This window comes from Seriola dumerili, unplaced genomic scaffold (genome assembly GCF_002260705.1).
Source record: "Seriola dumerili isolate Sdu_G_001 unplaced genomic scaffold, Sdu_1.0 BDQW01000002.1, whole genome shotgun sequence".
NCBI lineage: Eukaryota > Metazoa > Chordata > Actinopteri > Carangiformes > Carangidae > Seriola > Seriola dumerili.
In genome coordinates, this window is record NW_019174257.1 from 2,515,656 (window position 1) to 2,542,556 (window position 26,901).

Below are 26,901 nucleotides of genomic sequence, written 5' to 3' on the forward strand. Positions count from 1 at the left end.
TTTATCCCTGCTCGCTCATCTGATATCCCTCCCGATCCTCCATTATTTCTCATATAGAAATGAAAAATAAAAGTGTAGTTGGGCAGGTGCACATTCAGTTGGCTTGTAGTGCTCTGTCAATGAAATAGAATAGCACAAGTACACTCACTGCAAATGCTGTCTGGGAGCACCTCGCAGTCAGTGCAAATCCTTTCAAAGTGGTCTGCAAGTGCTTCAAATGTACATTAAACAGAGGAATATTAGGAATCTGTTAGGCACCTTTGTTTTTACTTTTTACAAATTTTCACCTTAGATACGCACTCTTTTTAAAAATATTATTCTGGTTTAAAAAGAATAGATAGTGTTAAATTAGTTTTACATTCAGCTGGATTTTATGTTTCCCAGATAAAAAATAAATTTTTTTCCTGCTGCAAGAAATTTCCAGTTTACAGGGGTAATAGAAAGTTAAGTAAAAAGAAAACCCAGCGTGCTGCTGCTGATGTTAAACAACAAGCAGACTGAAAAACACAGTGTAACTGATGCAAAGCTCCTGAAACCAGGACCCCTTAGTATCATTCAACTGCAGAGCAGGGCAATACACTGCAGTTGAACCAGCCCCTTCAATCAAACCAGCGCCACCTAGAGTTAAAAAAAAAAGTAACTAGAACAAATAAAATTGGAACATATTTCCTGCTGAACAGTGGGAGCAGAAGTAAGGCTCAACAATTAATTGAAATATTATCAAAATCTCAATATGGCTAAGTGCAATATCCAAATGGCAGGAGCTGCAATTTTGTGATAAAAGGTCAAATGTGTCACAACATACCATAAATGAATCATTGTGGTGCTACAGAGATGGAAAAAAAATCACATAATTTTTCTTAAGTAAAAATGTAATTCCAAAACCATGTAATTCCAACCCACTAAAATCATGACTCAAATCACAACTCGCAATAGCAGTCAAAATAATTGTAATACAATTTTTTTTCATATTGTTCAGCCCTAAACGTAAGCATCATTGTCTATTCACTCTACCAGGAATGAGCCCAGTTTTACCCACTGAAGTTTTCTGCTGGCTCAGGGGCATTTTTTTTATTTATTTTTTTTTACCGTGGAGGTAATAAATTCCTAACCAGTGGAAGGTGTCTTCTGACTACATTACCACAGAAATGCGCAAGACAGCATCATCTGTCAAACGGCCAAGAAATATGGAGTCAGAGTCAGTAGAAGCTGCCAACAATAGAAAAAAATTACATTTTTGACAAAAATGGATAAAAAACCCAAAAAAGCTTCCACCGAAGACTTCTGGACAGGACTACACAGACAGGACTCTTGGTCCTTTAGTGCCAAGAAAGTACAAGTTTACATAATATACTTTATGAGCTGACATTTACAGAGATCATTGGTGATTCTGTAAAAGGCAGCTATATATGATGACAAACACAGAGGGAATAAAATGTTTAATTTGTAAAGTGATCATTTAAGAAAAACATAATCTGCCTACTATCTATGGAGCTGCATCATAAGATGTAGATGCGCTGTGTGTATAATCACTTTCAGTTAAGAGAAAGTAAATAGCTTTCAGATCATCTGTGATTACTGTATGTGTCAAGTTCAGTTTTCTCCCATGCTTTAAAACATGTCAGAAGATCCATGTAATCTGCTTTGGCGCAGTTTAACAAGTTAATGGGCCTCCACTGGTTTTTAAGCCTCTGTGGGTGGAGAAAGTTTCACCTCGTGAACAGATATTAAGAAGGCAGATTTTTACTGCAGTAAAAATGCAGTACTGCAATAATACTGTTGGCAAGGTAAATAAACATAACATTTTCTAATTTTCATTGTTAGTTCCTCAGGACTGCTTATGAAATTCATTTAGTGCATAATATGTTACAGCACCCTAACCCATCTTCATGAATGGCTGGGCACAATATAGTATTTTTTCTTCTTCTTCTTCTCTCGATTCCTCTTTAGACATAGCTGCAGCAATCTTTCACACGAATACTGCAGTAATGGCTGGCATACTCATTTTCAACACATAGTCAATGTTACTTAATTTTGTTATTATGAAATACTTAAATATTCACATGGTCTGATGCTCATAACTTTCTCATTCACTCAGTGAATGTTTGCTCTCCTTATAATATTGTGATGGAAAATTTACACATTTATATAAGCTCAACTGTCTGATCCGGCTGCAACAAGGCAAAGTTCATCCCAACCCAGTTCAGTCTTAGACAGACGCAATTTCACACCAACAGCCACAAAAATGCTTGGACAGTCACATAAGCACACAGTAAAATGAGGCACAGTATATATACTGTACAAAAAGACACGTGACAGAAAAATATTATTTAGAAAAAAACTAAAACTCATAAAAAATGTGTCGAGGCCCATGAATGCATACTTTAATACTGAAGAACAAATGCCACTGTACACATATGCATGGGCACACAAATGTTCACACACACATACACACACACACACACACACACACACACACACACACACACACACACGGAGAGCGCCAGGGGCACACTGACCTTTTCATGGACCCCAGAAAGCAGCTTGATGGCTAATCGGAGAAAAAACAATCACTTTTCATCTGTGTTTGAGCGGCAAGCGGGAGCTTTTTATATCCCAGCCGTGAAGCAACATTAATCACCTTTGCCTGCATTTTAGCTACAGCCAAATGGCCAAGGCCCCAGCATATTGGCGATGGCCGTGACGCTGCCTTTCCCAAATTCAGCCTCTATGAGCGCTGCCAAAGAGCATTGCATGTTCAGCCAGGATGTTTTTTCTAACTCCCAGATAAGGCACATAGGCTTGTGAAGTTAAACTTTTTCATCCCTCCTTTTTTTTTTAATAACTGAAGTTACTTGGGTTCTCACACCTCATTTTCACTTCAAAGTAATTAGACATAAGAAGCATCAAATCATTTTAATCATTCTTTACCAGTGTATCATCTATCTACCCTGTTACTCTTAGCTTTCTACTGTACTTTCCTTATGTAACCAAAATCAACACCTTTGGCATATCTTCTCATCTGCTTAGTTTTTTCTACATGTGTTGGTGTGTAGGAGGAAGACATCTTGGATCTGTTGGAGCAATGTGAACTGGACGACGAGAAGCTGATGGGCAAATCTTCCAGGCAACGAGGCCCTAAGGTAGGTGAGAGCGCGAGAGAGAGGTGGGGAGATGCAGAAACAAGAGGAGGGAGAGAGGAGGGAGAATAGGGACCAAATGCCTCATGGGACCTGAGAAGAAGTGCAAAGAAGAGTGTCAGGGAGAGAGGGAGAAAGAGAGAGGGAGGCAGGTAGGCAGATGCCTGAAGCTAACGCCCACAGAAAACACATAGAACGTGATTCAGAAAAATAAAGGAGGGAGGGGGGGGTGGCGGGTAAAGCAAGAGAGAAAGAAAGAGTCCTGAAGAAAAGACCCAACTCCCCTAGGGGACAGCTGTCAGGCTGTCTCTCTCACTCTCCCCATGCTATCTCTCTTTCTGTCTATCTCCCTCTCTTTCTCTCTCTCTCTGTCACATACACCTATACGCCCCCTCAATTTCCCACGACAGCACATTACTCCCTCCATCACCTTGCTTCACTCCCCTCCCTTCACCTCTCCATCCCTTTTCTCTCCCTGCACATCTACATCCATCCCTCACTCGAGGGCTAAATTGGCTGGAACACTCAGAGAGTCTGTTAGGGACTCGACGGGGCAGTTCAGCGCTGCATTAGAGAGGCCTTAGCTGGAATGAGGACTTGTTCAGACACAATCACTGTTGTCCAAATTAATTTGGGCCCAGTCAATTTCAATGTTGCCGAGCGTGCAGAGAGAGACATTGAGAGTGGCGGAAAGAAAGAGCTGTGACGGATAGATTCACTCCTCTGAGTATAGTGCTCACAAGCCATCTGGTGAAACTGAACCATCGAGTGTGTGAAAGCTAGAAGAGGCAAAGAGATTAGAGGCAGGATTTTGAGGGAAGGAAAGGGGCGCTAAGGTTTGTTATCACTGAGGAAATGTTCAGAGGGAGAGCATGAGAGGTAGGGAGCAAGGAAGGAAGGAAGGGAAAAGGCGTAAGAGCCAAAGAGTGAGAGTTAGCAAGTACCTTGAGGTTTTCTTTCCCTGTTTCCTTGTTTCTTTTACTGTCCTGCCTCTCTAATTATGATATACACCTTCTCACATTTGTTCCTTGTGGTGTTTCCTAGTCACTCTTACCCTCTTCCCTCCAACTTCCTCTCTTCACATACATCAAAATTTCTCTTTCAGTCTCATCTTCTCAGTGTTTGGCCTTCTCTCTTTGTCTTGCTCTTCCTCTTACTGTTTATCCACTGTCCGTTCCTTTCTCCTTTTCTCCACTCGTATGTTCAGGGTCCTTTTCTCACTCTCTCTCTGTTCATTTCCGTTTCTCTCCGCGTATTCAATGCCTCCTCTCTGTTTCTCTCCGCTCCCATTCTCAGATTCACCTTGTCCTCCTCTTTATTTCTCTCCCCATCAATCTGATGTTCCCATCTTCGCTTTTATTCTCCTCTTTTGTGTTTAATCTCTCTCTGTCTCTACCCCTCTCTATCATTCATCCACACAGCTACCCGCTGCTGACTGTATAAGCCCTGTGATCACTTCCTGTCCATTAATTTGGGTGGCCTGACAGCACTGCCCGAGCTAACCATTGAATAACAGATGTATTAATGTTTTATTAATGCTATCAGTATGTCCCCTTCCAGGATGTGAAACAGACACTCGACTTAATGAACTTCAAACTAAAGAAAATGCGTTTGTGTTGTAGGGTTGAAGATGATTTCATGCACACAAAAGATGATTATAAATTGTATCATAAAGACAAGCTGCAAGCAGAGTTTCAGAATATAAGCATTATAGTTAGAATTAAGCATTTTCTTATTAGTGGAAATATAGCAGAAGGAAACACGGAACATCACTGAAGCCTTCACAAGTTCCAACTGTCCATGTACACAGTAATTTTCTCTTTCATTTCCACAAACTCACAGATATGTGAAACATTTGGTATCAAAGAAAAGAAAAAAAACAAACACACGTTTTACTTTGAATATAACCTTTACATATCCAATCAGGTCAAATTTGTTCAAGGTATGAAGCTGCTCATGTTCCTATTTATAGTGACAGCCAGGCTTATAAAGGAGTGCATGTGTAATTGTGTATCTGTGCATAATGAGCCTGCAAGCAAACATACACACATGTGGGCACATGGGCTAGCCGTGTCACCACCAGGTCTCCCTGTGACAGATGGTAGTGGGCTGAGGGTGAGGCGAGGCTGAGGGAGGCTGACAAAATCTCAATGTCTTCATGTTTAAGTGTGTGTGTGTTTGTGTGTGTGTGTGTGTGTATTCTTGTACTTATGTCCTTGTGAGAGGCCGTTTGAATTTTAGATGTTTGGAATGAGGGCATTTTTCCAATCTGATGTCATTTTGGATGGTTTAGAGTTAGGAAGAGGACGTAGTCATTGGAAGGTCCCATGAGGATAAAATTAGGATGTTTGTGTGTCTCTTGTCATGTCTGTTTCATTCATTATACGTACACAAATCTATCTATATATGGCTCTATTTGTTCCCATTCTGCTGTACGTGTATGCTCTATTCATACATATGTATTTGCCTTGCGTACCTGTATCTGTCTGTCCCTTCCAGCCCTTGACCGCCATGCCAGAGTGCAGCCAGACACCAAGACGCCAACGACCAGACTACCTGGCTGACTTCACCAGTGGCAGCAGCGCTGAAAACTCCTGTTCCTCCTCAGATGAAGAGGAGGAGGAGAGAAGGAAAGCAGGAGGAGGAGGAAGAGGTGGAGAGAAGAGGGAGAAGAAAGTTTCCTACGACCTTGGGGAGAGCAAGGAGAAGAACTTGGCTGAGCGCTCAGGTAAAGCGGCAGGATGTATAAAAGTGTCTAAAAATGTCTTTATTAGGAAGCCAGAGTGTGGGGGTTTGACAGGGACCTTGTTTCCTATGATCTTTCTTTCTTGTTTACTTTGGTTTTTGCTCGCTTGTTCTCTCCTCATTTTGTCTTGTTCTCTCTTCATCCTGCCCTGTTTGTTAGTGTCTTTCTTTTTTAGCTGGAACCCTCCATCTGATCATAGTGGCTGGCTTAATTGCTAAAACAGACTTGTTTTTCAGATATATAAACGTGGATCATCAGACACCTACATATATACATATTTTTTACACATTTTCTGTTTTAGCCTTTCCAAATCCATCTCCATTTTATTTGACTATGATAGAGAATAAAGTGCAGGCAGGGGAGATAGCCAACATTAATGTATATAATGATGCAATGAGGGAATTTGAATTGATCCAGTGGTGCTGCAAGCACATGGCATCCACTCCAGCCTGGTATACTTTTCACACTTACTCAGTTTGAAAAATATATTCATAGTTGTGCAGAACACATTTCCATATACAGTACATGAACATGCACACACAGTTTTTTTTTTTTTTTTTTACATACAAATGCTGAGAGTTTTGCTTTGATCAGTACCTGCCCTGCACACACATACAGTACACACTCTGCTGCAGCAGCACAGGGCCAGCAGAGCAGAGGACATACTACAGATGTTCAGCAGCCCACCAGCATTTATGCACCTAATTGATGTGTTAAAATGGTACCAGATCCTTGGATTTTAATTAAAGTGTAAGCAGTGTTATCTTAGCCTGTGACTCATAGTATGTGGCTCTTTGAGTTCTTAAGCAACGGAGCTTCCCAGCTTCACAGCTGTAGACCCACACTCATGCACAAAATGTTGAAGCAGTGAAAAGCACTTAAGGAATGAAAAGTGTCCTGAACAGTGCAGATCCAGTGAATGGAAGGTGAAAGAAGTTTAGATGAAGAGGAGAAGGAACTCGATTGAAAAAAAAAAAAGGCCTTCTGCGTTGTTTACCTTGAAAACACCTTGAGTTTAATGCTGAAATATCCCCTGTTTTATAGGGAGAGCGATAAGTCTCAAACATTCCCACAAATTCTCATAAGTCGCATACATCAACTCACTATCAGCTCTTTGAAGTCAGAAGGAGGACACTTTTCACAGTAGTCTTATGTGCTGACCTTGGAAAGAAAAAAAATCTCTATTTGCATTGTGGGCCGCCGGTTTTACTGCTCAATAGAGAGGACCCTTGCATTAGCTCATTCTATTTGTCACCAAATAAGGGACAAAGCCATGAAAGAGCCCATAAGTATCTATGAATGTGTGTGTGCGTGTGTGTGTGCGTGTGTGTGTGTGTATGCAGAGAGAGACAGCAACTCTGCCAAGCCCTACTCCATACCAAGCCACCAAAGGGCTGCTAGGACTAAGCCCCGTAATGCTCTCATTTGGCAATAGCCAAACCTCGCAAGGCTCAGCAACCACACACACACACACAAACACACAGAGACAGACACATACGGTATAATCACTCGTGTGCACACTTGATGTTAGACAGACACACTGCACGAATAAAAACACACACTAATACACTGGCTGGAGGAGTTTCAAGGGTGATGGAGAGTGTCAGTGTGGGTTTTCAGCTTCATTTTCTGCATGTTTGCGTGTCCGTGTGTGCATGTGTGTGTATGTGTGTGCACATGTGTGCCTGAGACTAACAGAGAGAGCTGCCCTTTAATCCATCCCGAAACCAGACAGGACTACTGTTTAGTTTCTGGTTTTGACTACACATGCTGTGGTCGTTAATAACACACACACACACTAGGCCAGTGTGCGGCTAAGGGAGTTTTAATGCCACACTTCATCTCCACAGCCACCCGGCAACAGATGGAAAGCAGAGAGCAAAGCTTGACAGTGACTGGGGCACTGAGACAGGATCAGGGATGAGGAGAAATCAAAGTGTCACAGCGAGTCAGTTTCCCTCCCAACTCCCTGTCTGCTGTTTTCTCTACAGGCCGTATGCACTGGAAACCTCCAATCAAGTCACTCAAAACCAGCCCTGCCCCCTCTGCTTCACCGACACTTTCTGGACCAATCAGGCGCTCCATCTCCTGTCCTCGCTCCATCTCCTCCCTCTCATCACCCAGTGAGGTGCGAGCGTTATCTACAAAGCCTTCCCCTACAGTTCCCATCGCCACTCCTCTTGTCAGGCCGAGCTCCGCCACGCTGCGCTCTCACTCGCTGAGCCGCAGTGGCTCCGCCCACCGTGTGCCTCACAGCAACAGCCTGGGGACCATCCACTCCAACATAGTAAGATATTCCACACACACGCACGCGCACACACACACGCACACAAACACACACAAACACAAACACACACACACACACACACACTTCAGAATGTGTGAGATGAGTTGTCAGTCACAGAAAAGTATACAAAATTTGTTTTCAGATAGTCAAGCTGTCATTTTGCTCAATGTGGCAACCCTCTGCTGGTCTTCTACTCCAAGTAGGATTAAAAAAAAAAAAAGGCATTCAAGAATCACTTTCCAATTCTGTTTCACCAGAGACTGACGTAGAAATTTACTTGTTCTGCCATCGTAGCTTTTACCCTCCCCCTTTGCTTTGCTCCTCCACTGGCATTTATTGTATCCTGACCCACTAAGACTCTCTTAAGCAGCTCCTTCCATACTGTATAGGCCTACTGTAGCACACGACAGTAATCTTCTATTATGCTGCCATCTGTTGCTTTCCGCCTGCCTCCTCCATTCCCTCTACTTCTTTACAAGTGTGCTGGTTACCTGTGGATACACTGGAACAAAATAAATGGGGCAGAATACCTTTTAGCATTTAACAGGACTAGGTGAAAAATATTTATACTGAAAAAAGCTATAGAGTGTAGTGGCCGTATGTTTGCATCCTGACACACGTATATACAAAATGACAGGAGAACTTGCTTGTTTCCCCCCCCCCCAATTTTTACCGTCTTGCAATCTGAGTTCCCATGTCACACATGTGGAGATAAGTGCACGCTTGAATGGGAAAATCTCAAATTGGATATAGTTTCACCACTGAGTGCGTTGCTGTAGCAGTCATAAAATTGTATTTTGAGGAGGGTATTTTTATACATAGCATGTTGCATTCTGCTCTGAGCTATCCGCTATGTAAAGAAATAATGATCTGTGACTATAATAGTTGTTACTGTTGCAGAATCATAAATTACTCAGCACTCAGGGCATAACATACATATTGTAAAATACCTGTGAAATTCAAAGGAAACCCGATAATTAGAAATATTTAAGACTAATATTCATAATACAGTAATAACATAATAACATTACACCCTGGCCACACTATTTTGACATGTTAAACCCTGTGGTTGAATGCAAGATAATATACATAGATAAAAGTGATAAATTTCCTCTGACACAAAAAAGCCTTTACTGTCTGTGGAAAGTACCACTAATTGCTTCTTTTAATTAATTTAAACCCGAATAAAATAAATTCCATTTCTGCTAGGTCTGTCATTAGCATGCTGTTTGTGTCTATTTGAGCCTGGTATAGCTGCGAGACGACACTATAGTGTTGAATGAAACATTCTGTTTAATATTGATGTGTATCTGTAAATCTGTAATTGTTTCTTGAGCTGTGTGCTTGTACCTGTGTGTGCATTTAGGGTGATCCGCTGATAAACCTGAGGAGTAAAGAGCAGGAGGCAGAGCTGGTGCGTCAGACTCTGGCCGCGCTCACTGCCATGAAGATCAGGCTTCCGGGCAAAACTGAAGAAGAGGCCGAGGCTGTGCTGGATGAGGTGGATGCAGGTTTTTTTTTTTTATTTTTATTGTATTGGTGTATGCATTTCCTTATATAATAATCCGATGTGTATTTCTCTCTGTATCAAAATGATTCAGAGGCAGAAACAGAGTGTAAAAAATGTTAAAAAGTATCATAAGAAAAAGACTAAAATAAACAAAGGTAGAAAAGTGGGAGTGAACATAGAGTACAAGTGTTGAGCAGAAATCCACACCCACTATATTCCCAGTGCCCCCTCTGCAGCCAGGTGCGGTCATTCTGCAGCCTAACTAAAAGTGACCTCCTCTCATCCCTCCACAATAGCCTGTACGCTTTGGCCTGGCTCCCATTGTCTTTCAAACGACCCCAGTGACAACCTGTCGGTCAGTTTGCAGCCCCGCGCTATTCCCCACTGCTCCTTTGTATTAATCAGTGCCTCTTCTATTTCTGGTCAGATCTCAGTGTCCTTGCATTTGGTGTGTGTTTGTGTTTTGTACAAACCTTTTTCTTTTTTCTTTTTTTATATCAGTGTGCAGAAAACTGTCTCATATGGCTAAACAGTAATATACCAGTATTGAATTGAATGATGTTAATTATGAATGTACTGTACTGCCACTTTTTCTACATAATGCCTGTTGAAATAGTAAGCATCCCCATAATAGTTTTAGTAACTAGCCAGTGTTGGCAGCTATGGATTAACACTCTTAGCAATCACAACTTTGTATTATTTCCTTGCTGGCCATATAAAAACAGCAGTTTAAGTTTAATACATCTTATCTAGGTGATAAATTAAAAAACATTTTTTTTAAAAAGTTACAATAGAAAAGGCTGAAAAGAAAAGAAAAAGAAAAAGACAAGACTTAAGAAGTGTGCCAAAGAGAGGAAGAGGTTCACTTTGAATTCACACCAGAAGTGCAAAAGTACCATGAGAGTGTCCAACTGCCCCATCTACACTGACTCTTAACTCTGTTACAGTCATCGCTGTCCTCAGAACCAGCTGTCTGCTCAGCACCACAGCGCCCGTGGTGCTGAAAGGACAGCAGACGGCCAAACTGTCTTCACTTGGCTGACTGATGACAAAAAATACCACCAAAATGTTCAATGGATAAAATTTGTTTTCAGCACGCTGCATGTGAAGTGTACTGGAAGAAGTATACCAGAGTGGCTTATTTTATTTTTCGATGTCACATTCTGGCCAAAGTGCAAGGTCAACAAGACTTCTCTCACTTGGCCTCTTAAGTTTAAAAAAGCTAAAAGCGTAGACAGCTGGGTGGCTGGAAGCCCTGCAGGGCAACACCAACACCAACAGCAGCAGCTAGATCGACAGCGCAGGCACCATCTTACAGTGAGCGTGTGGTGGGGGCAGGCTGAGCAGGTCAGAGTGCAACTATGGCACCACCACACAGGAGCTGCTCCCCTGTCGAAATTAAAATGACTTTTGGTCTTCTCACACAGTTTGTATTGTAGGCCTAGTCACATATCTCGCCATTATTAACAACCTGAAAACACACACTTTGCAGCGAATACTGAGTATTGCAGTTGTTGGAAACAGAACTTGACTTTACAACAAAATTACTCTTTATTTGCCTTTTAGCAGCTTTTATAAATGAGCTTGATAACCCTCTAATCTTTTTATTAATGTAGTTTTTTGCTCGTTTCCTTTATGTGGAGTGCTTGGGTTATGTGACAGGCTCTTCAAATCAAATTTATGAATATTATTATAAGAGTTTTGCTTGCATAAACAGAACAACCATTTAAGATTGGCATAACATACCTATTAATGGTCTAATAATGAATAAATACATCTTAACAAAATTAAGGTGTAGTTGTTATGATTAAGGTGAAGTTAGGGCAAGTCACAGAGTAATTAATGCAAGCCCATACAATTTCTTCACAAGAACACCGATAACAAAATTTGTGTGTGTGCGTGAAATCTGGGTGTGTCGGGGTTGTGAGAGACAATTACCACTACACCTGTACTGTTAACAGACCCTAATGAGAGCACCATGGAAACGCAGACAAGCGGCTGCACCTGTGCTGTTCACTCTTTGCCTCAGGAGACAAGGAGCGTTCACTTGGCATGAAAACAATCTTTGGCATTTTATGCTTTCCATGATTTAAAGTTGAGGTCTAATTGGGCTAATGATGTGTTTGTATCTAAGTAATTGCCTCCTTTATCTTTCACTCAAAACCTGCTTTTTTGTTGCAGCGAAAACCATTGAAAGGTGAAATGTATTGAGTGTGTTTTGCTGTGTTTTAATTGAGGGTAATTTGTGTACGTATGAAACAAATGTGACAAATGAGCGTGGAGCGTAGCAGACAAGGTTCATAAGGTTCTTATTGAGAGAGAAAGCTAAACAAGTCAATAAGCAACTTTCTGGAAAGTGAACAAAAGTGTTTACTGTATACCTTAGCCCTGTGTCTGTGAATCCTTGTGGATTGTTTTTTGTGTGTGCATGCATGCATGCGTTTGTGAGTACACATAAAGTTTACACTGAAGCTTCCCAATGGGAGCACTGTTTGCAGGGGATCTAGCATGCTACGTGAGAGGTTTATGTGCACCAGTGGGGAGATGTAGACTAAGTCAACAGAGCAACAATAACAGTGCCTGTAGGTACACAGTGGTGTTGGCACTAGGAGCAAGTGCATGGGAATATCCAGCACAGCTTTTGAGCATAACAACACATGCCCTAAGGATTTTTGACACACCCGCTAAACATAGGGTTTCTCTGTTAAGGAACGAGAGATCAAGACTTGATTTTACAATTATCTCTCAGTTGTGCTGCATTTAAATTCACCAATTACACAGTAAAGTTTTCAGACAAACACACGTTGGTTTCATGTTTGAAAATGACCTCAAGTTAAGTTTTCCATAAAAGGCACTTACACCTATTAAGAGCTCATTAATATTTCTGTAAAGTTTTTTTACTCAGCTCACATGTAAATAAAACTGCATGTTTTGTCAGTAGAAGTATCATCCAAACCAAGCAGGAGCTAGAAATTTGTCTGATGCAAAAACTGCAGCTCTATTCTCCTTGCGTCCTGAAGACAGAATAACAATGTAGTGATGTGCTGCTGTACACACTCCCTCCCCTCTTACATTGTATTGCCTGTGTTACGTCCTATTACATGTCAGATTTCAAAAATCGCACGAGCATTACAGTTCTATCTGTAAAAAATCATGCCATGTTTTAACACCAAACTTTTCCATATAGGAGTTGCGTGTGAAAGCCAAAAACCTATTACATTTACAGAAAGGTGAACCCAGCAATGTTACAGATTCCATGTCTGGGTTGAAGTGTGAAAGAGAATCTCTGTGTGACTGTGGGAATGAGCTCTACACTTAGTTCATATGTCCTTTCTCTATTTCTGACACATTGTTATACTTTTTAAATACTAAGAGAAAGTACTTCAGGTTTAACTGTGCCATGTCATGGCGCTCAGAGTAGTATGATGTTACAGTTAAAGAGATGTACTCATCTTTTCTTGCTGGTATCTGTCTAACCTGACCTGTTGCTTTTATTGTTAATGCACATTCAATTCTTGTAAGAATTGTGCAGTAACCCTGTATTTTGACGGAGGATTGCTGGGAAACAACAGATGTAATGAAATGTATTTGCAGTGTAGGGAGTTTTCAAATATTTTTTACTACTTCTAAAAGAACGCTGGTCTGTATTAATGCAAGTTTTCTGCATGTTCACTCTGACTTTTCTTCCTCAGATCCTTGACAACTGGAAATATCATAAACCAAAGGTGGCGTCCTATTGGCTAGTGAAGCTGGACTCAACCAAACAACGGAAGGTGAGTCATGCTGTTATTTTGGCCTGTCCCAGTAGAGAACTGGAGGATGATTTGGCTACACATCTTTGGTAGCTACCAATGTTTGGCAGAATATCTATCCAAAGTATTCACCTCTTGATCAACTTCAAAACACATTCAGGGACACTGCGATATTTAAAAACTGTTTGATATTTACAAGAATCTGGACTGAGTCACCGCTTTCAAAATGGTCAAGATAATAACCCCAACACATAACAAGAGACAGTTCAACAAAGAAGAGAAAAAAGAGGATTTTTGAAATAGAAAAGTTGCTGTAGTTTATTGGTTTGAGGAGCAGCTGTAGGGGAAGGGCTGGTGGAGATGTGGCCTTGAACTAGAGAGGCTAACATGTCCTCAACTGTTCAGATAGAAAGTTGGGGAAATCTGGCAGGTATCTCTGTGTAAAATTACAATACAAAGAGTGCCTGCACACTGGAATCAGAGTTCCCCTCTTTATTAAGCAATATTTCGACCAACTACAGGTCTTCCATGGACAAATACCAATGGAAGGTGGAAAGGTTGGGTATATACAGCAAAATGACCAGAGGTATTTCAGTTTGCCTGAGAAAGACAAAAAGTGAGTGTGTGTCAAAGACAAAACCCAAGCTTGATTTAATTATTAACACTTTAATAATAATTACTAACAGTGAAGCTCGCAATCACTAATGTCAGCTATAATGCTTAATTTTTGGATATATTAGCTGTGAAAGTCTTAAAAATGGGCTACATTTATTATTTGACACCTGTATAAACTTCTCTCTTCTGCCCTCGCTCCCACACAGTTTGTCCTTCTGTATAAAATGGGCATTGTTAAAGCTGGTGAATATCACAAAATGTCACTGCTCCCACCTTTTCCTTTGGATGCTCTTGAACAACTTTTAAAAACACAAAAATAAATCCCAAATCAAATATCATAGAAAGATAAAAAATAAGACATGCATGAAGATCATTACCATGTCAGACAGTGGTGGAGAGGTAGAGACACCAAATAGGATGTAAACAAAACAGAAGAGGGGACAAGACGTGAAATGGCATCCAGTAGATGTGTCAGTAATGATGTGATCTCTCAGCCACTGCTTTCTGCACAACTGTGCTCGGCTGTGTTGTGGGCTGTGGCGGTGCGAGCTGATGTTTTATTTGGAGTGGAGCAGCCTAATGAGCAGCAGGCAGAGGTCAGGAATGTAGCGCCCACCGCTCTGCCATCTGATTACCATACCAAAACATATCTGTGTGTGTGTTTACTCATCTATCAGTTTGTCTGAGTGTGTATACGTGTCTTGCTTGCCTCATATTGCTGTAGGGAAATCTTGCCTCTTCGCATCGCAAAACACACATGCACGCACACACAGTCAGACGGGCACGTCAGTAATGAGGAGAGAGGAATCAAAGTCAAAAGAGCCACAGTGCTGCACTCTGAGCGGGGTGAAGAGAGAAAGAAAAAAGGTTGGAAGAGAAGGAAGTGAGGTGGAGATGGGGGTGGGAAAACAAAGAAGGGAAGATGGAAGGATGGCGCAGGTGTTCTCAGACCGCCCAGGAACTTCTGGCATCTTCTCTCCAAGACTGACATTGGTGCAGCAATTAGTCCTCTACCAAAGTCTCCACTGCCTGCCCCAGCACTTTTTGTCCTGCTCGACTAAAGCCTCTGTCACACACTGACATACATACACACACACACACACACACACACACACACACACACACACACAGAAACATATAGGCTATATGTCTGCACATGCTTTAACATGAATGCAGAGATGTACCTGCTCCAAAATCTTGCCATGTCTCTAAGGTCTGATTAAAGTAGTTTTCAGGATGTGTTTGCACATATGTGTTTGTGTGCTTGTGTGTGTTTTTAACTGTTTTTATTCATAAATGCAAGCTTGCTTTCAGTTACTGAGTGAATCCTCTAGCCTCTGTGATTGCTAATTTTAAGATAAAAAAAAAAAAACCCAAAAAACAGAAGGAAATTACAGTTAGAACAAATGCCAGCTCACGGATATCAATTAGAAATACTGTCACCTTTTGTCTTGCAGCATTAATTTCCCTCATTATCACATGCTTGATTTAAACATCTCTCACTCTTTTCTTCCCCCCTCTCCCTTTTATTTTCTCTATTACTAAGGTGTTGGACATTGTACGTACCAATGTACGCTCTGCACTACAGCGGATCTGGAGAGAGCCGGACGTAGAGAGCCTCCACCTCTACCGGCTCTTTAACCGTGTCTTCAACCGGCTGCTCTGGAGTCATGGCCAGGGCCTGTGGAACTGCTTCTCCAACACTGGGTAGGCCAGTTTGAGCAGGGCTGTGTAACTGACCTGCCTACTTTCTTAGCTGCCCATAATATGTGATGTGGGAGTGATTGTCAGCTTGTTGTTTTGGAAAGTTAGAACATTATCAGACACACCCACCTCCAATTTCAGTGTCAGAAAGGTGTGGGGTGAAGGGGTCTCAGATGCTGTTTAATGATCTGACAAGCCTGTTTATTCATGTACATGTGCTATAATGGACAATGAACAAATGGGCATAGCTGCTATGAATTCCAATTCATTCTATAATACATTTTTCAATCGATGATACCAGCTGTACGGTCACAACACCTCTACCTACAAAGAACTGTCAAATTCAGAAAAATTGCAAAAAAAAATTAAATCATAATCACCATTCAAGTACTTGAATTAAAAAAAAAAAAAAAGGAAGATCTATAATGTTTGATTTTTACTGTAATCGATGACCAAACCAAGACCATTGTCCTGAGTATCACAAAGACCTCCCCTGATGAACTTGAGTTGTTGGAAACTTATACTTCAGAATCAGCACAAACAAATGATCACAGTGCAGACCAATTACCACTCTATTCATTGCATACTGCCACTCCTCCATCTCCATAAATACAAGTTCTCGCACCACCAATCTCCCCATGTCCTTAAGCCCAGTGTTCGTCAACGTACCAGTTTCAGTGACAGCTGGGACAATTTCCCATTTTTATTCAGTATGACTGGGGAAGCAGTGCCATCTGAATGACAGAGAATGAGTGACAGACCAACCAGACCCCGCCGCACTTTCCTGAAAGCTCTTGGCGATGAAAGAAACATGTTAGTTTGTGGAGACAAGGTGCAAATTAAGGTCACAAATCTGTGCTGTTAATCAGGGCTTTTTCACAGGTGAGAGCAAGAAAAAGAGTGGGGTGGGAGAAGAGCAGGAAGAAGGTGAATGAAGGCCTTTTAGTTCTTTTACTTTGGTTTGTTATCTGATACTTTCAAGTTTTCCTGTGGCTCCTTTTTTATTTATTTATTTTTACTTGCTTTTTTGATCTGACAGAAAGTGGCTTCCTAGAAGATGAGTCACTGCAGTGACAGCCTACTTGATCATGTCCCTATAGAAACCCGGCAAGACACCGGACAGACAAACACACACAAAACTGGACTGTTTCCCATCAGTGGTTCACATTCTCTTTCTTACACACATTTTTTTTTTTTTTTATATATACGCATGCACGCACGCACACACACACACACACACACACACACACACACACGGTGAAACATCCTCAGATGCATCAAGATGGTTTCCATATATTTATTTCCTTAAAGACATATTAGCACCCTCGATCAAACCTACACATGCGCACGCACACACACACGCACACACACACACACACACGCACACGCACACACACACACACGCACACACACACACACGTATATATACAATCCTGACATGCAGACAGCTGCTGGTGGCTTTATCGTCTGTGATAAAGGTGTGACCTTCTCGCGTCTCCGTCTCTCCATATTCTTTACAGTTCAGTTGTTCAGTGGCCGTGTTTCCCCTGACACAGAGGGCTCAGAGTGTGTAACTAAAGTAGCTGCCCACAGCTTTCCATTTTCCTCCTCCCTTCTTTCTTGGCAGTTGTAATTGAGGGAGAGTGAGGAAGGGAGTGAGCCAGTGACATAGATGAAGGGGATGATAGGCAGAAGGAGAAAAGGGACTCTGTGACAGAGAAAAAACTGAGAGGTGAGGGACTGAAAATGAGACATCATAAAAACGGTAAAGAAAAGATGGGGTGGAGGGGTAAAGAGCCGGGGGGATTAGCCTAACCTAGCCTCAGTTACCCCCAGCATGCTGCACCCCATGCAGCCTTTGTCTGATCACAGCCTGCCCTGGATGATCCAGCTAGCTTGCTAGCCTATTGTCCGGCCCCTCCCTACAGCAGGCCACGGCCCCAACATGGATGAACCCAACAGGGGGCCCCGATGTCACGCGGCGACAGCGAAGCAGTGCACGTCAAAAAGCACACTCCAAATCCAAGTGCAGCCCCCCCCCCCCACTCCTCTCTGTCTCTTGTTTGATATTTTATCTAAGGGACTTAACAACAATCAAACAGCCTAGCAGCTATTGTGGGCAATGAATTCAACAGGCTTTGAAAACGACTTAGAGGAAGAGAATGGAAACACACACAGTTCTGAACCCTTTCAGAGGAAGCACCCCCCACCTCCCAAGGAGTGAAAGGGGGTAGACATCAAACGTACCCCCCAGGGTTGTGTGTCTCAGTTGTTGAAGCTCTCTCACAGTCAGGGGTATGTCCCGGGCTGTAAAGGGGGTTAACTGTACTTGGATTTGTTTCATCCTTCCTTTCTGTGTGTCTGTATGTCTTCCTGTATGTCTGTGTGTGGGAGAGTGTGCATGTAAATGTTTATGCACACATCTACAGCTAGAGGCCACACATTAGATTGTATGTGACTTAATGTGGGTGTACATCATACAGTGTACTTGTTTATACTGATGACTGCATGGGTATGCTAATCCACAACCGCTAACTTTATATGACTCTTTGTGTGTGTGTGTGTGTGTGTGTGTGTGTGTGTGTGTGTGCGCGTGCATGCGTGCACTGTGATTTGCCTTCTCTCTGCTCTCCAGTTCATCGTGGGAGACCATCTTCAGTAAGAGCAGCGAGGTGGTGTCACCCCAGGAGCTGCAGTGCTGCCGCCGGCTGGTCCAGCTGTGCCGAGACTGCCTTTTGGTCGTCTACAAGTTTGTCTCCGAGTCCCGTGGCTCTTTGACCGGACTCAGCCCCGAATGGGATGACACTAGGTGAGAAGGACACTCAACTCTCTAATATCTTCCCACTGAGTTCTTTATTTTTGAAAGATTCCTGCTGCAATAGACAGTTCATTATATAGTACGGTGGCTGGATAAGATTCAAGGATATGATGGGATTCAAGAATTGGTAGGTCCTAGGTTCAAATGGTACTCAGTCAGTATCTTTGTACAAGATGTTGAGCATTTGCTCTGCAAAGAGAATTAATCTGAATGCCTGAAAAGCAAATGTTAACTGTTGTTAAAGAATCCCAGCAAGCGACAGCCGTGGATTTTGAGCAGAAAATATCATGGGAAGTCTTCAGACGCATACTGCAAGTAGATTATTTCGTTTACACATTACTTTAGTGCATCATGTATATGGTCAAAATAGTATCAAAGTATATATATTAAAAAAAAGACAAAAAACACAACATATCAGGGGCAGAAAATGCCCCCTGGACACTGAAACTCTGTTAAGATCAACAGGAGGTATCCTTTGTGGTAGGAGCATTTACAATACTTTTATCGTCCACCTGATTGATATTTAGGTCCAGAAACTTATTAAAGCTGATTTTGTTAAACCACAGAGATGCCGACTAATAAACTTTAACTCTATTAAGAAAGCACTGAAAAAATTGAGTAAATAAATGAATAGGCACACTTTCACATACAGACAAGAAAACTTTGATTTGAAATTTCAGCAGCTATCATCATTAAACCTCTCAGGAAACACCACCTCTCTCTCTCTCCTCCGTGGAGCCTTAAAGCAATCATCTTCATCACATAACCCCGATAAAACAAACAAACAAAAAATCAGCCTCTTTCTATTTTTAAGGTTGATCCCTGCAGGAGACAGCAGCTCAGGTTTGGAGAGAGTGAACTTTTAAAGCACATATGCTTTGGGCTGGCAGATAGGGAGGGGGGAGGGTGATGAGAAGGAGAGAGGGAGTGTGCTGTTAACAGGAAATAATGGCCCACAGATTAGCGTTCAGGTTAGCCCGGGGCCCCCCGAGGCCTGCTTAATTCAATTAGAGCCCAGATGAGCCTGTGCAGCAAATGACCTTACGCGAGAGAGAGCTCCTTTTTTCCTGGGGCCTCGCTTTACATGATTCATAACTCTTGCGCATATTTTAACAGGCTATCACTTTGCACCTAGAGTATAAAAAACCTCAGCTGTTCCAAAAAAACTGTGTGGGGTTTGTGTATAGTTGTAGAGCTTCTTATGTTTTGACTAATCTGACGTTGTTGCTATGGATTATTTTATCTGCAGCCAATTTGTTTTGAGGACAGATTCAAGAATAAAAATGTAAAGATATAACTGTAATTGGGTTTAATAACTCGAGCATGCACGGAATTATGTACAGTGGTGTATCCATATTTTTTGCAGTAGGTATCTTTGAGAGTCCATTTAAGCATGCATTGGTCTGTCTCTCCTTATTTCTTCTGTCTATATATGTCTGTGTAAAAAAGCTTACCATTTGCTGCTGGACCAGCCTCTACCCATGGCTCCACCCCTGCTGCTGTCGCTGCCGCTTCTTCTTCCTCCTCTTCCTCCGTCTCTTCGCCCCTCGACGCAGGTCTCTGCTTGGTTTAGTTCTGCTAAACCCCCCCCCATCTTCCAGCACCGTCCCTACTCACCGCTTTCTGCTGCTCCTACCACCTCACAGGTGTAACAAAAAGCCTGGTCCCCACCTGCCCGATGATGGTTGCTTATGCTGCACAACCAACAGTCTAGCATGGCCTCCTCTCCTTTCCCTCACTAACATTCAAATAAGTGATATTTGGATCGAGAATGGAATATATTTCAAATTAAGAGATTATTCGTACTACAAAACTGTAAATAGTATTTTAAAAGGAAGGAGAAGGAAGCGTATTGAGACTGTTTGGAGCACTGCTTGTCAACACTGCAACCATCCGTCCAGCTTGCTGTACATCACCAGCCAATCACCCCGCTGCCACATTCTAAACTATGCTTTTCACCCAATGCTTTTATCAAGAGCATCTTTACCCTGAGTGCATTTTCAGAACGAACGGCCTCAGTGGGAACTGAGCGCCTCACCTGCACCGCATCAGTGCCATGATCAACCTAAGCACCGCTCGCTTCTTGTCACAAAAAGACAGAAAATGGTTGGCTTGCACTGTGTGGTTTGCAGTTTCACAACACTAGCAGTTCACATCTCTCCATCAGGCATGCAGGGAAAGTCGCAACCCGCCGCCACTTCAGATAGCCGAGAAGCAATTAGGATTATTTTCTCATTGATGCATAAGCTTTATATGAGAGGGTAAACTGTGTGTGTATGAGAGTGTGTGTGCGTGCATGCACATGTCATGTGACTGTTACACAACAAACATCCGTCTCTCCTCGGTGACTTGCACTCAGCTAACCTCGATCTATATTTGCTGAGCTGTGTTCAAATCTAACTGGAATGTAAACTGTAACTTAGAAACAGTTTTACAGTTGTCCTTACTGGCATCTCTCCCTAACACTTCTAGTGTAGGGGATGGGATCAAAATCCAAACCCCATTGTCTAGGTAAAACAAAAGAGGAAATTTTGTAGTAAAAGCACTGTACCTCACGTTAGCTTCAGCTGAAGCTTATGATGACATTTCAGTATATATGGGTATGTGAGTACTGATGTAAGACAGACTTGAAAAAAATGTGCGCCTGTCCTTCAATGCAAATGTTAAAATAAATAAATAATTTAATCATAAAAAATAATTAGGTTTCCTTTATTAAGTCAAGACCACAACTTCACTGGATTAAACTGAATGTCAGACAACAACTCTATAGAAATAGAAGGTCAGGAATTGAATCCTGATAACTGAGTTGTTTTAATCCAAAGATGAGAACTATGAAATAAGAAATATAAAAATCCACTAGCTACTGACAAACCATGATTAAGAACACTGAGTGTGAGTCACGCCTGTATACCACGTATGACTATTTCTCAAAGGCTGTAATAGACAGATATTTTTCAGAAAATGACAAGGAGATTGAGCAGTTTTAAAATTTCACCATTTCCACTCAGCTTTTGCAATTGAATGTGATTATACACGAAGAATGTTTGGATGGAAGCCCAGTTTTGGCAGACCCCTACGGTCTGTCTACTTCAACTATTTCTCACATTGAAATCACGGATCGTATATGCAGGAATCCAACATCTAAACACTGTCTCTTGTGCATGCACAGTACACACACACATACATAACACATACACTCCTCGCACAGCTCTTGGCAGCCTTTGGCACACGTCAAAGTGGGTCTGTTAGTGGAGGTCTTTGGGGTCTCCATTGATGACCACACCTGCCCGCTCTTGTTCAAGCATCCTTCCTGTGTAGAGAGCCCTGATCAGGTGTGTCAACAGCCTCATGGGTCTTAGAAAAGTCCTTCAGTCTGTGTGGGCAGATGAGAGGAAGTCGCCAAATAGCTCCGCTAATGACTTTCTTGTTAAGCCTGGAATTACTGTCACTACGCAAAGACAATTTCACCATGATGACAAAAGTTTCAGATTTTATTAACTTTCATCTGTCTGAAAAGTGTGGCAGTAATTAGGGTTAATTGGGGTGTTGAGCTGAATGTGGGCTGCAGATAACCTTCAAGCCTCTTTGTACCTCTTGGTTTATGATTGCGTCAGCTATCATGGCAGTCTTCCCCTCCATCCTTACTCATGCCATTTTGTTTTGTCTGGCCTCCTCCTAATTCGCTGTGGCAGTTGCATCTCGATGGAGGACTTAGGAGTGGTGTGGATGGCCTGTCAGTAGGAACAGTGGTAGATTGTAGCTTTGCATGTAAGCAGGAGAGTATCTTTCTGTCTCCCTGTCAACTGATGGATTTAAGCAAAGCACAAGTGCATGAAGAAGCCTCCCCCTGGCTTTCAAGCAGGCACGTTGTTGCCAAGACCGTCTTTATGATCAAAAGGAGGACGAACCTGGAAGATGCAGAATGAGGCTCCAATTAAATATAGCCTGCAGAGACAGCGGCCGCATGGACGTGAGAAGCCCCCACACCCCACTCCTTGCCACTACTACCATCGTGGTTCTTTCTATGAGCAGAATATTCTCAAAGTGAATAACAGAGGAGCCCTGAAGAACACACACTCGGCCCCCAATGAATGTTCAATATTTGATTTTCTTTCTCTTTTTTTTTTTTTTACTACTATTTCCCCGCCTGGGCTTGAGGTTTTCTGAGAAAAACCTTATGGAAATGGAGGAGAAATCACACCACAAATCCATGAACAGGATCCCAATGGATCTACAGCGAATCTCATAGTAGAGAGAGATGGAATATAAGGTGCTGAGTGAGGAGAATACAAAACATAAGAAATAAGGCAGAAATGAATCAGAGGGTGACAGAAAATCATGGTATGAAATCATGAAATGTCACTTCTAAATCTGCACTTTGCTACCTAACAGAAACAAATGTGAAAGGCTGAAAGCAGAGCACATCCTATCCTCCTCTCTGGGGTTCGAGTGAAGGAATTTAAGAGGAAGTGCTGGACTGAGCCCTCATTCCCCGAGTCCAGTCACAGTCGAAGAAGATGTGCTGGAGGGATACCTACGGCCCACTTGAAGCTGGTTCAAGGACACTCGTTGGACTGAATGAAGTTAATTTGAATCTTTCCAACTCTCCTGGGTTTGGGACTGCGTTGAAGTGGACCTCCTCAGCGACACGTTTTTTTTTTTTTTTTTTTTTCCCACTTTCCAGTCGACTTTAAGAGGAAACTGCTCAGCTAATTTGTCCAAGAGCTATTTTACAAAGAAAGAGAGCTGTCAGAGAAAAAGTGTGTTATCTCTGCACCAGCTTTAAAGAAGATATTATTTCTTCATTCTGTAATCCTCTGCCCCAGTGGCTCTCTTTTGATTAGATTGTCACATCTTAAACGCTTCCACAGGGAGTATTTCTTTTGACCACTGTACTTGTTTAACTAAAAGGAGTATTAGATGTAGTTTTTATTAGCTAAAGATCCTCGCTGCGGCTGTGGCATTAAGGTCACATGATGTATAATATCACAATATTAAAAGTGCGTTGCAAAAGCCCATAAAAGTAAGTTATTCTTCCAACTGATCGGTGTGGAAGAATTCAAACTACTCCTGTCTCATTGTCTTCTGAACAGTACCCCAACATTTGCATAACCTCCAGTTAACTTTGTCCAGGATTTGATCATCTCATCTGACATTGCTCTGACAACCATATCTGACTCATTTCCAGTAACTAAGGAAGATGGGAGCAGGGTTCAGCCCCTCCTGACTCTATCTCAACCTGACGCTGGTCTCATTCTCAGGTACTGGAACGCTGTTAGCAGGAGCTGCCTCACTGCTCTGTCTCGGTGGAAGGTGTCATAGAAAAGTCTTAGAAAGGTTCTGACGTCTATGCCTCGGAATGATAGGTGAGGATTTTTTGTTCATGATACCAAAAATTTAAGGGTCAAAGTTGAGAATTCAGTTGTCCTGAAAGAAAAAGAAAGAAAGACAAAACTCTTCTGCTTCTGTCGGTATGAGGTCCATAATTTATTACTCTATGAGCAGATACATAAATACTGCATATAACCTAATTAAACAGGACAGTAACTGATAGCACTATGTGTATGGAATTTTAGATTTGGCACATTACACAATAACAGCTGCAACAATTAATTATCAGAAATGATAGAAAACTCATTGCTAACTATAGTGATAATTGAATAATTCTGTAATTTTTTTTTAGCTTAAACGGCCAACATTTGCTGTTTCCAGCTTTTTAAATATAAGGATATGATGCTTTTCTTTGTCACACATGACAGTAAACTCAATATATTTGGGTTTTGGACAAAAAGATGTCAGGCTATTTTTAAAATTTTTTTTTTTTTTTTTTATATGTACGATTTTCTGGCATTTTTTAAAATGAATTGAAAAAATAACTGACAGATTAATCAATGATGAAAATGATTGTTAGTTGCAGCCCAACACAAAATACGCCTGGTCAATATGAATCTCATAATTTAAGCCTCCAATTTTTACATTTTTTTTCTTTCTTTTTTCTCGTTTTCAAGGGGAAGGTGATGTCATAATATGTTGAAACCATCAGGCCTTTATTAAAGTTGACATGTGCAAATGGAGATGGCCATAAACGGTAGAATCAATATATGAAAAGTGGATGATATTTGGTCTCAGTCCCAAGCACTAATGCGTCCTGACCTCTAAATTTTGACCTTTGCATATCTAATCCTCTCATTATGTTCATCCTTTCCCCTAATCCCTCCGTCCCTCGCTCTTGTCCGTCTGTCCAGGTATCTGCTGCCAGTGACCTCCCAGTTCATCATAAAGTGGCCTTCGTCCAGCTTTGGCCGCATCTCCTCGGCCATGCCACGCTCCCGCAGCCTTTTTGCCGCCAGGATGGGCCACTTCTGAGGTCACCGTGGCAACCCTGGCTTCTGACACCTCGCCTTTTGACCTCAGCCTCCCTCCCCCTGACTCTCACCCAGCCAAACTCCAATCTCAGCAATCCCGGTATGGAACTGAATTTGGGGCAGCTCTGGACACAGGATGGAGCCGCACCTTTGGCCAAATCCACTCGTGGAAGATCAACAAAGAAAGGCTGGATGACTCGGGATTGCTAAAGGGCCTTGTTCAATTTAGATTAGTTTGGCCCTGCTCAGACCAGCAGACCACCGGTACCCTGGAACCCTCCCTTTAGCCCCAGTAACACCAGACAATGGGTTTATCCCTCTTTCTCATTGTAATTGCTGTATTATACCTACTCACTGTACAGTTACAAGTCATGGTACTGTAAAAGGAAAGAATAACAAATACTAAACAATGCAAGGATTATTTATTTATGTACTTATTTATTTTGTAAGGTATTCCATGAATGCAGAGAATGCTGATGCAAAATGCAGATATGGAATGATATCAATAAAGCTATCCCTTGTTTGAGAAAGTGGATGTAAAAAACAAAAACAAACAAACAAACAACAAAAAGCTTATTTTTGCTGGCTGTAATCACTTCTTTTATTTCCTTATTTTGAATTTAATTTATTTCATAACTTATATCAGAGGCTTTATGTTTATAAATGTTTTAACAGTCACTTTATGTTCTAGTTTTTGCAGTTCAGAGTAACAGTAGAGAGGTGGTGCCCAGAGAACTCAAAATGTTTAACTTTTGAATGCTAATGCTTCATGTTATACCTGTGTGATATTAAGTGCAACACTATTGTTAAGCAACACAATGTTTAGAATGTCAATGTAGTAAAGCCAAGCCTCTTTGCCTCTTAGAGAACGAGCTGACTTTGATGCCACAGCGTAAAGGAGCCAAACTTAAGTCTCAGAGAGCACCCAGTTCCTAATATATGCACTTTGCAGATTGTCACAGAAAGAGAAAGTGGGTGCACATTATAGTAGTGTTTGCATGCTTAGATTTTAGTCCCTCATCGAGATGTAGTGGTTAGACAGAGGAGCTGCGTTTGGAATATACTTGAAGTTCTGTGTTGTCATTAATTATTGTGTCTTTGTATCGGCTGCTCTCAGGAGAAGACACTTCACGTTTCGATTTGTCGTCTCGAGTCCGGATGTGTTAAGGATAATACGGATGTGTTGCATTGCTTAGAGATTGTGCAGCACGTTGAATGACTCAGCTCATCAGGCCAAATCTACTTTACAGCAGAGATTTGGCTGGGATGAGCGGCTGCAGCCTTTTTCCCCACTGCACTGTCGGTTCAAGTGCCAGGGAAATCATGGATGTGCCAATAATAAGCACATCTATTTCATGTGTTCATTTGGGTTTTATTTAAGGTCAATATGTCATGAAACTACTGTAAGACCTCAGTTAAATACAGTACTAAATGTTGGTAGAGAGAAACGCAGTGTTGTATGTTTAGTAGTTTACTTGGCTCTGTGTACTACCACATCAGATGATACATTGACTAAACTTTTAAAGATGGTAGTTTGTCAACAGACTGTACAATAAAGTACAGTGTACATTTTATAACATCAGTCTTGACTAATAAGTGTAGCAGCAATGCTGTGCTAAATCTGCTCTAATTGAATTTTTCCCACACTGAACATCAATTCACAATGCCAAATATTTTTTATTTTGCCTGATTTTATTTGTGTTATTTAAGAGTAGTACTTTTTCATCCGAGGTATGAGATTTTTAATTTTACATAGCAATAAAATGTTTAAACAAACACATTTCGTCTTTTTGTCGTTTGTTTTCTTAAATTAGAAATCAGTGGTCCCTTGTCTCTCTTGTTTTACACAGCAAACTGTTTTCAAATTGACAATTCTTTTGCAAATTGCTCTCTGTTTACTGTCTGGATACACAATGACTGCCTTGATACTGAGTGAAAAATAAACACAAAAAGAGAGGGACAGA

The 26,901-nt window shown here is 41.6% G+C and overlaps 1 protein-coding gene across 1 annotated transcript in view; it reads left to right on the top strand.

Annotated features, from left to right (window-relative positions):
* Window positions 1–26,664, top strand: part of ttll7 (tubulin tyrosine ligase like 7) — a 61,526-nt gene extending 34,862 nt beyond the window's left edge. Inside the window, exons 13-20 of the mRNA XM_022759036.1 lie at window positions 3,057–3,143; window positions 5,640–5,868; window positions 7,878–8,173; window positions 9,540–9,674; window positions 13,376–13,456; window positions 15,597–15,757; window positions 18,390–18,563; window positions 24,818–26,664. Coding sequence (XP_022614757.1) covers window positions 3,057–3,143; window positions 5,640–5,868; window positions 7,878–8,173; window positions 9,540–9,674; window positions 13,376–13,456; window positions 15,597–15,757; window positions 18,390–18,563; window positions 24,818–24,938 — 1,284 coding nt within the window. The 3' untranslated portion in view covers window positions 24,939–26,664. The remainder of the gene's footprint in view (window positions 1–3,056; window positions 3,144–5,639; window positions 5,869–7,877; window positions 8,174–9,539; window positions 9,675–13,375; window positions 13,457–15,596; window positions 15,758–18,389; window positions 18,564–24,817) is intronic.
* Window positions 26,665–26,901: the final 237 nt, after the last annotated feature.